Source organism: Eptatretus burgeri, chromosome 3 (assembly GCF_056783735.1).
Source record: "Eptatretus burgeri isolate ZD-2024b chromosome 3, Ebu_testis_v1, whole genome shotgun sequence".
NCBI lineage: Eukaryota > Metazoa > Chordata > Myxini > Myxiniformes > Myxinidae > Eptatretus > Eptatretus burgeri.
The window spans coordinates 16,059,576-16,069,525 of NC_140963.1; the positions used below are offsets into that span (position 1 = coordinate 16,059,576).

The 9,950-nt window shown below is 45.0% G+C and overlaps 1 protein-coding gene across 1 annotated transcript in view; it reads right to left on the reverse strand.

Moving 5' to 3' along the window:
• The window catches only part of LOC147029445 (uncharacterized), a 127,741-nt gene extending 118,392 nt beyond the window's left edge, over nt 1-9,349 (reverse strand). Inside the window, 2 exon segments of the mRNA XM_085872124.1 lie at nt 9,211-9,284; nt 9,337-9,349. Coding sequence (XP_085728250.1) covers nt 9,211-9,284; nt 9,337-9,349 — 87 coding nt within the window.
• Between the last annotated feature and the right edge of the window lie 601 nt (nt 9,350-9,950).

Consider the following 9,950-nt stretch of genomic DNA (forward strand, 5'->3'; position numbering starts at 1 on the left):
GAAGATCGGTAGGGTCCGAAGTTTTGGGGGTCATGGTCATCGGTCAAAATTACATATTATCCATTACAAATCAAAAAAGGTTAGGAATATGCGTGTTTACCATGGAAGACATAAATCAAGTCCTTTATTGGCTTTCATTTGACACCATGACCTTTGACCTTACGTGGCCTTGAAAGGTCAAAATCATTTTACGGTCATAACTTCGTCAAAAATGGTTTAATTGACTTCAAACTAAGACTAAAATATTCCTTATTCTATTCCTTATAATCAACATTCAGGTTAAGGATGTATCAAATTTAAATTTGATCCCCAAAATAACTTTATGCCTTAAATAGGTGGGATTTGTTGTGCTTGGCACCACTTGTTTATGTTGTATTTGGTATGCTGTAGTTTTGTTGGAAAGACTAGCGTAATAAATTTTGATGTTGTGTTTCAGTTTTTATTTGTTTGGAAATGTACCTCGGGGGAGAGCATACATACATGTCCATGTAGGAGACTTGATGATGAGTTATTTCATTAGTATATGTGTAGGTAGAACTTTGTCCCTTGGCTAAGCATTTGGATGGGACATGCGTTGAGGTTAGTTTGTGTATCCCGTGTGACGTCTTCCTCCCCCTTATCTGCTACTTTCACTCCACCATCTGTCTGTTCCAACAATCCCCACCTCTGCCTTTCTCAATCCACCAATAATCCCCTTTACCAAACCTCAATTTAACAACCACTCTTTCATCCTGTCAGTCTTTCTTTCAACTTCGCAGGTTTATTCTATTCCTTTTGTGCATCTGTCTTCCTCACCACTCCAAATTGACTCATCTTTTTTGATTTACCACCAACCACCCATTGCTCACCATTTATGGCACAAAGTACAGCACTTGCATTCGTAATAAAGTACAACACTTTACCCATACGCAATAAAGCACGGTGCTTCTCACATGCGAACAGTACGTAAAGTACCTCTCTTCAAACCTCTCTGAGTAACGAGGGGTTTGGCTAGCTGAGTGGGGTTTCTCCATCTTCAGGGAGTTATGAAGAAGAGGGGGAGGCCGCTTCTCCGATTGGGGTTTACCTGATTTCCGTGAACCCTGGAGAAGAGGGAGAGGCCGCCCCCCCCCGATTGGGGTTTACCTGACTTCCGCGAACCCTGGAGAAAAGGAGGGGGTGGACCACAACCCCAATTGAGACGTTACCCCTTTGAGCCGTGGCGGAAAGGCGGCGGAGTCATATAATGGGAAATGAGGGATTCGTTCCCTCACTCCCCTTCCAATGAGCCAAAGAAGCAGGCCATATGGGGATGTGAAAATCTTGATTGAGAGTTATATCGAGAGTGATTGCAAATTGAGAGATGACAGAAGGGATAAGAGTGGCACGAGTTGATTTGGGTGATTATTGAAAAAAAGAGTGGTGGAGACATCACATTGAGGGAGCATACGGGGTTGTTGACGAAAGAAACACATTTTGTGTTTCATTAAAACACATTTTGTGCTAAACACACCTGAAACAAGTGGATGGCGAAGAGTAGCTTGTTTGAGAAAAGACTGAAATGCCTTGTTAGAACCATGCAGAGGTTCCATGGGGCTGGTGAAGAGATTCTGATGTTTCGTTTAAATTGTTGGAAATAAACGATTAGGGCAGTATGGAGGAGGCTAACCGACGACGGACGTAGTGACAAATTGATTGGGGTTTGATAAAAAAAAGTGTATCAGTTAAATTGGATGACCAAGTGGGATCTGAGGGCTGGTGTGTTTTTGTTTTCACATAAAAGTGAAAGGTGTTGATACCAGGCGTAGTGGCATGCGCCTATAATCCGGCTACTCGGAGGCTTGGGTTGGAGGATCGCTTGAGGATGGGACCTCTGCACTGAGCCACGCTATGAGAGGGTGGAGGGCAGCCCGGAATCATGGCGAAACCCAATCCATATCCCTGTGTCGTAAGAGGCAACCAGGGTTGCGTCAGGAAGAGCATCCGGCGTAAAACCTGTGCCAAATCAGTATGCAGATCATAACGGTTGATCCGCTGTGGCGACCCCTAACGGGAGCAGCCGAAAGACGAACAACATAAAAGTGAAAGGTGTTGGATGGTGTTGTGGACTGGGTTTGCGGCACTGTGGAATGAATGACTAAAGTGTTTGGTGTGAATGGCGTGATTGTGCAAATGAGGAGAGCGAGTGCGAACAACGTACCCTGTCGGTAGGAGTCTCCTTACCAAGTTAGTGTAGGTTAGGGGGACTTAGAGGATTTGACATGGATTCTGGCTGCTGTTCCATTGTGCAGGCGGACTGCGAGGGGTCGGTGCAGGGGTACTGGCTGGGAGTGTGACATGGTATTGGAAGTTGGTGAGTTGGGAAATAGGGCACCAGGGCTTTGGGGGTTCCTGGCAGGTGAAGGCTGTCAGAGGTGCCAGGAGAGCACCGTAGGGTTCAGTGCCAGGAGAGCACGGGAGGTTTAGTGCCAGGATAGCACAGTATGGGTGCTTGGAGAGCACAGTATGGGGGCTAGAGAGCCACCCCTTGGTTAGGAGCACCAGAAGCATGCTCAGGTGAGCCCCGGGGTCGCTGGGTGTCCTCCACCCCCGATATGAAGCAGGCAAAGAGGCCTAGTAGTAGTCACAGTCACACTCCCCAGCCAGCGAGTTATGCCTGGCACCACCAAATGGAAAAAAGACAAATAAGGGCCTTGCTCAGGTTTAATGGAATGGAACGGTGTGCCAGGTCGGGAAAAATGGGTCATTAAGATCATTCTAGCCATAGCAGGGTTTGTTGCATTGTTTAGAGCTAAAAGTAAATGGTTAGGTTTGATGGACTCTCCTCCACACCATTCATGCGTGACACCTGGTACGAGTAATGTTGATGGGAAAATTTGTTGGCAAGGGCCAGGCAAGGTCACCCTCTCCAAGTGCCAGAGAGGCCACCCATATGTCATGAGCACACACCCACAAAGATAACGTTTGAGAAAGAAACACACCATCTTGTCAGTAAAGAGAGAAAAAGGGGGGGGGAGGGGGACATACGAGGAAGACCATACAAAAACAAGTCCTGCCAAAGCAAGTCAGGCAAGGAAGGTTAAGGGTACACTCCATCTTACCTGGTCTGAGGTCATCACACCCATTTGCATCCTCAAGAACACCTCCAAACTGCATTTGCTTACCATCCATATCACCGTGCCACCATTGCTGTGTCACCTGCTGTCCAATCCAGGGCTTGTTGCCTGCTGCTGCTTGTGAGTAGGCCATATGGACCGAAGCATTTTTGTGGGCCATTGAGGCCAAAATGCTTTTGTGGGCCATTGCGGCTGAAGATTCATGCCATTTTGTGGGCTCAGTGGGCGGAAGAACTCTCTGTGAGATTAGGCCACTGGGCCGACTGAACTCACCAGGTGAGAGGCCAATAAGGCCACGAAGTGAGGAAACCCTCAGGGGTGAATGGACAATACAGCCAGGAGGGAGCATGAAGGAGTGGACACGTTAAAGAACTTTGAACCTTTGAATGTTCTGCTCCGATGCAAATATTGATGTTAAAAGTAAAATTGAATGCCCTCCCGTTCAAATCCATAATTAGAATGTTAAGTAGTGTGCATAGAGTGTGAATTTGTTTGTTAGATTGGTGACCCGACACACTAGGATAGGGACATGCCAATATTACTGACATTTTGGTTTTTGGAGTTAAGTGCTTCCCATGTTGTGGGTTAGAGTAAATGGTAGATCTGTGCTGTACGTTAGACAGGGCCATTGCCGTGGGCTGCCCCAGATGGAGGCTCGGGAGAGCCTCGGGAGAAAGGTGGGGGTAGTGTTGCGGAAATGGCCTTTAGTGTGTTATTAAATATAGGATTAGCTCAGATACCCCATTAAATGCATGTTTAGCCAGGTTGTTCGGTAAATGGACGTTACATGTGTGTCGGGAGGTGTAGGATGCATGTTTTATTGTTGGTACAGTGGTGGTGGACCGAGAGGTTCTTCTTCTTCGTTCCCCTCTCCGAAGGAGACATCGCCCAGCACTCTGATAGGGGGAGTGGCCTAGAGAAGGAAGTGAAACTGAAGGGAAAAACTGCAGTGGGCCGAGAAGCGAGCGAGCGCCGGGAAGGCGGTGGTGAACCTGAGTGCGTCGAGTCTGCCATTTGGCAGTAAGAGAAACTGCCTGCACGTCGAGTCTGCCATTTTGGCAGTGGGAGAGGCTGCCTGCACGTCAAGTCGGCGATCGACTTTTATGAGGAGGTCCTCGACACGTTTGTCGATCCGCCTGCCGGAGCCCAACACCTCGATTTGGCCTGATCTGGTGAACAGGCCAGACCTGGATTTGTATGTTGGAACTTGTCAAGGGCCAGCTGGAGCACACGTGGACCTTCCGCTCTGGTACCGTCGACCTTACGGGGGCTGAACGCGCCGAGGCTGCGTGCGTGAGGGCTGCGACAAATGGACGACGCCACCATTTTGCCACGCGGCGTGTTTGAGCTTGGGTGCTCGAATCCGTGGACATCGGCTTGTCACGAGCCACATTCGGGCCTTTGACACTTTTCCTCTCGTCCATGAAGCATCACCAAGTATTCTGTGTCTTGTCTGCATGCTGTCCGTGTCTTATCTGCATGTTGTCTAAGGTTTATCTCGTTAGAGTCCCCTTCGAAACCCATAGCTCCCAAATTAAGAATGGGTTATCGATTAATTATAACATTGTCGTGAATGCTTTGCTTGTGTTGTGTTCCCCGATGTGTCCCCAATAAATCTGACTGATTCGTATGAAGTTACCGCTTTGAATTAATTCGTGCCGCGCCGAGGAACGATCCGCTCGATTTGGATATAAAACCAAAATGGTTACAGACTGGCAGAATTTGCTCAGTCTCTGACAAAACCAGTCTGTAACAGGGGTCGATTTCCCCAACTGGTAAGGTCCAGGGGTACGTTGGTATCGCGATTCGAGGCGCCTGACCCGAGGCCTGTGCCGAACCAGCCGGCGTTATAATCCCGGAGACGGCAGTGGTTGAGTGACGCTGAATATTCAACATTTGGCTGTCGAGAGTCAGGTGCGAGCCCCGCCACCGCTGAATCCTGAACAACTGGTGACCGGAGTGGGGCGACAATCCCTCCGGCGCCGATCCTCAATAATATGTGTGTGAGTGTGTGTGTGTGTGTGTGTGTGTGTGTGTGTGTGTGTGTGTGTGTGTGTGTGTGTGTGTGTGTGTGTGTGTGTGTGTGTGTGTGTGAGAATAATTATTTGTTGGTTGTTCTTTTAAATGTCTTGGTTGTCCTTTCATTCTTTGGTCCAAAACAGTGTACAAGCAAACTTTAGACGGGAAGTTGTACCCCCATTAATTGGCTACGGGATGCACCCGTACGTACTTTACGGTTTTCGCTCAGCCGTATGTAAAGATTAATCAACAAAGTACATACAGTGTGTACGTGACCCCAATTGACCCCGCCAATCCATTGGAAAAGCAATGCGTTTGGAAAGAGCGAGAACCTTTCCATGCTTTGTGGAGTCAATCGGCAAGCATAGTTGCTTCACAACCCGACATGCTGTGGACTTATCTGCGGTATGTCGGCCTACGGGGCCAGACGTTCGGGAGGAATCCGAGTGCTTCTCCTTGTGGTAATCCCTGAACCCCTGAGTCCGGAACAATATGATTATTATGGCAATCACCCGTTTCTGAGAAGTTGTCAAAGGTATGAATTTGTGCCCCATCTCCCAATGTTGAAGGATCAAATCTGGATCTGAAAGGTCCTCAAGCAAATTGATGATTTCATCCTCATTTTTGTAAAGGAGGAGGAGATTTGGACCATACTCTGCGCAGAGCGTTGGTGCTGCTTAAGCAATCTCCTTGGCTATTGGACACAATCCTGGATGGGTCGCCACTCTGACACAGTATACCAGCATGGCACTCATTTTGCTGACCTCGGAAGGATGACAGGTTGAGTTAACCTCACCTGGTATTAATTCAACAGCAAGGTGGGATTTGCACTCAGGACCCTTGGATCCAAAGCCCACCACCCTAACCATTAAGCCAACACCAAGCAAATTTTCTGTTCTGTGAAGAAGGGTATCTGAATTTTGTATCTCCAATCCAATTTTCTGTCATGGGGTGGGGGAAATAATTATATAATTAATTAAGTAATTAAGTGGTTAAATAATTATTGAATCATTTGCCTAAAAAAATCAAATAATTACAGGAGCAATCAATTAAATTTTAAAAAATAAAGAAAACAATAAGAAATTTGTGTGAAATTCCTCAATTTTAATTCATCGTTTTAACTTAATTCTTTTTTTTTTTTAATTTAATTTGAATTCGTAATCATTACCAAAAAAAAAAACCAGGATCGGGATCTGCACCCGGATTCTGACCAAAAATGTGCATTGCTGTCCTTGGCCATTCACCTATGTACACAAAATTTTTTTCAGAACGAAAGCTTCAAAACTGTGGACAAAAATTATGTGACAGATCAACAGATACGACAGACCGACATGGCGAAATACTTTTGCCAAGTCACAAACAGACAGGGGTGAAAACAATCTCTGTCCACCTTCAATGGCAAAAGTAATGAAAAAAGCAAGAAACCACAACACAAAATAGCGAGAGTACAAAAGGACAAAATGCAGTACCCAGTGTACAGAAAGCACCACAAGTAATATAGCATGTATTGAATCAACAGCTCAGGATGAAAATAGATTTTTAAAATAGGGGCAATACCCCTGGGCACAGCTGGGAGAACCAAGGACTCACTGTTAGGTGGAGATGACCCCAAAAATATGCAAATTAACCAATGGTTTGAACAAACTTGTGAAAGCACAATGCGGAGATAATTCCGACCAAGTTACATCAAAATCGGATGAATACTTTTTGAAAAGTCAAAAGTAGCGATCCCGGAATCGCAACGACCTTTTACCTTTAAATCGACCTATTAATATGCAATTTTTTGATGGAATTTGTAAGACGTGAGGAGGCCTTGGTTCTTAGAGGTTCTAAAAAGTTTCGTGAAAAATGATGAATGCTGTGGTCAAGTTCAATCGGAATTGTGTGTGTAGTTTCTGAGGAGAAAGCAAATACCTAATTTTTTTTGGGGGGGAGGGTCAACCCCCCCCCCAACCCGTGTCAACTCCTCTAGACCCTGATTTTAACTCACCTGGACTTTATTCAGGTGAGCTTATGGGATTGAGCAGTGTCCGTAGGTGAGTCGGTCAGTCAGTATGTAAACATTTCAGTCATTATCGCTTGAACCAAACACGATTTTGATGAAACTTGGCCACAGGCTTCATATCTGATGCCTAATGAAGGTGTATTGTGTATTGACCACATCAAAATATGTGCTCATTAAGGGGGTGTATGGTTGGGGGGGGGGGTTGAATCCCCAAAATAGGTATTTGCTCTCTTCTCCGAAACTACACAGACAATTTCAATGAGACTTGACCACAACCTTTATCACCCGTGATGGACCAAAGTGTATTGACCGCATCAAAATCTGCACTACTCATTAAGAGGGTCTATGAAGGGCCGGGGGGGGGGGATTTGACCCCCAAAAGTAGGTATTTGGTCTCTTCTTTGAAACTACACACATGATTTTGATGAAACGACCACAACCTTCATCACCCATGACATGCCAAAGTGTATCGACTGCATCAAAATCTACACTCCATCAGGTGGTCTAGTGGGAGTTTGTGACCACCCAAAATAGGTATTTGCTGTCTTCTTCAAAACTACACACACCATTTCAATGAAATTGACCACAACCTTCATCACTCATAACATACCAAAGTTTGTTCACGGCATTTAAAAAAAAAAAAATCAGGGTCTAAGAGGGTCTCTGCAGGGGATTTTTGTGTGACTGTTGCTCCGATCCAGGTGAGCTTCAGGACATGTAGTCCTATCCTTTTTAATGCCGTCAACAAACTTTCGTATATCACAGGTGATGAAGGTTGTGGTTAAGTTTAATTTAAATTGTGTGTGTGTCGTTTCAGAGAAGAAGATCCAAGTGTTTACACACTGACTCACTCACTCACTGACACAGTGAGATGCTAATACCTCACCTGAACATTACAGGTGAGCTAAAAATAACGAACTCGCAGCTCAATTGATGACACTCCCTTATTCTGCAGCTGCTGATGACTTTTCCATGTAATTATTTCTGCTGGTGTGGCAAATGTTTAACCTGCATTGTAACAGAAAGTGCAATTATTTTTCAGGTTCTTTTGGCCTGCACATGAGTGCAATTTAGCTCTTCCAAAGCAAAATATCGCATTGAGAGAATACCATGAGCTCCCCTGCCACCCAATTATAAATGTCTGGACTTCAAACATCGTTAAACATGTATTTGGGTTTATTGCTGTTGGCTTGTGTCCCATACGTTTCGGCTTCCCTGATGTTTGCAACTTGTTCGAGTTTTCCCAATTGGTCTCTTCCAATTATCCTCTTGCCTTTTTTTGCCAGCAAAGCACAAATGTTGCACACCATTTTTCTTTAAAGGGCTATTTTCTTTGGGGCATTTAATAGTTCACTTTTCCACCGTGGCTGGGATTGTGTCATGAAACTTGGGCTGTAAAAACAGTGGATCTGGTTTTAACAAATGCTTGTACCCAGCTGAAACCCCTTCCAAGTCCACTTTTGCCCTCTGTTACACATTTCCGCAGAGAGTCACATAATTAATTTATTGCCAAACATGGGCACATTTGTTCACAGTCAACCTATTATTCACTCACTTCTCCCAGCCTATCATCTCCCCCGGCCCATGTGAATTATTCAAGAACAAACACTCAGTTACTCTACCCAGTTCTCACCTTCATTTCTCACCTGTGGAACATCCGACCTACTCTGCCTGTTGTATTATGCTACTCTCACCGGTGTTTCAAGAATGTTGTCAATAAATCACTTCATTCTTTCTGCAAAACCTTGAATCTCTGCTCTTTTACTAACTGACACCCTTTCTCCTTTCCTTTATGCAACCCATCTTTGCTCGTGTCTTGACGTCTGCCTCGCCATTCCCCATTGATCTTTGTCAGTCTATGAACCTGCTGCCCTCAATCATCATTCAGGTCATACTTGAGCCTCAATATGGAAAAATAAATAAATGAATTGATAAAAGCCCTGGTTAGTTTATCAACAGAAAAACGAAAATTTTGAATGTGTAGTGTTAGAAGACACCTCCTACTCCAGAAATACGAGGATGAACATACTGAAACACCAACTTTTATAATGATCAAACCATACGATGCATATATGTTCTTCAGATTCTTACCGTTTCTTTTGCACGAGTTGACTTTTGACAGGAGTTGTTAAAATTATCCACTTGCTCTCGTCTTTTGTCATTATCTGGGGATTTCGAAATAGCAGAACAGAATTATAAAAGGATGGAAAAAGTTGCAATTAACAGACATTCACAAAAATTTGAAGTACAAATAAAAAGAGCTATTGGTGAAATCAGACTCAAAATTTTTGCTTTCTGACCAGACTGGCTTGACAACTTGGGGGGGGGTGGGTGAATAATAATAATAATAATAATAATAATAAAACTAAAGGGAGAAAGGGGGCAGGAGAGGCAGAGAGAACGAAGAAGGGGGAGTTGGAAGGGGGAGGGAAGAGCGAGAAAGGGGGAGGTGGGAAGGGTGACACCTCACCAAACACTGCCACACACTGCAGAAGGGTTGTGACGAGGGAGGGAGAGAGGGGGAGAGGAACAGAGACAGAGAGAAATGTATATATATATATATATATATATATATATATATATATATATATATATATATATATCTTCTTCTTCTTCTTCTTCTTCTTTCGGCTGCTCCCGTGAGGGGTCGCCACAGCGGATCACCCGTATAATCCGCATAGTGATTTGGCACATGTTTTACGCCGGATGCCCTTCCTGACGCAACCCTGGTCGCCTCTTACAACACAGGGATATGGTACACCTATTTTAACCGGGGTATACACCGGCCCAGTATACTGGTACTCATTTCGCCGACCTCGGAAGGATGACAG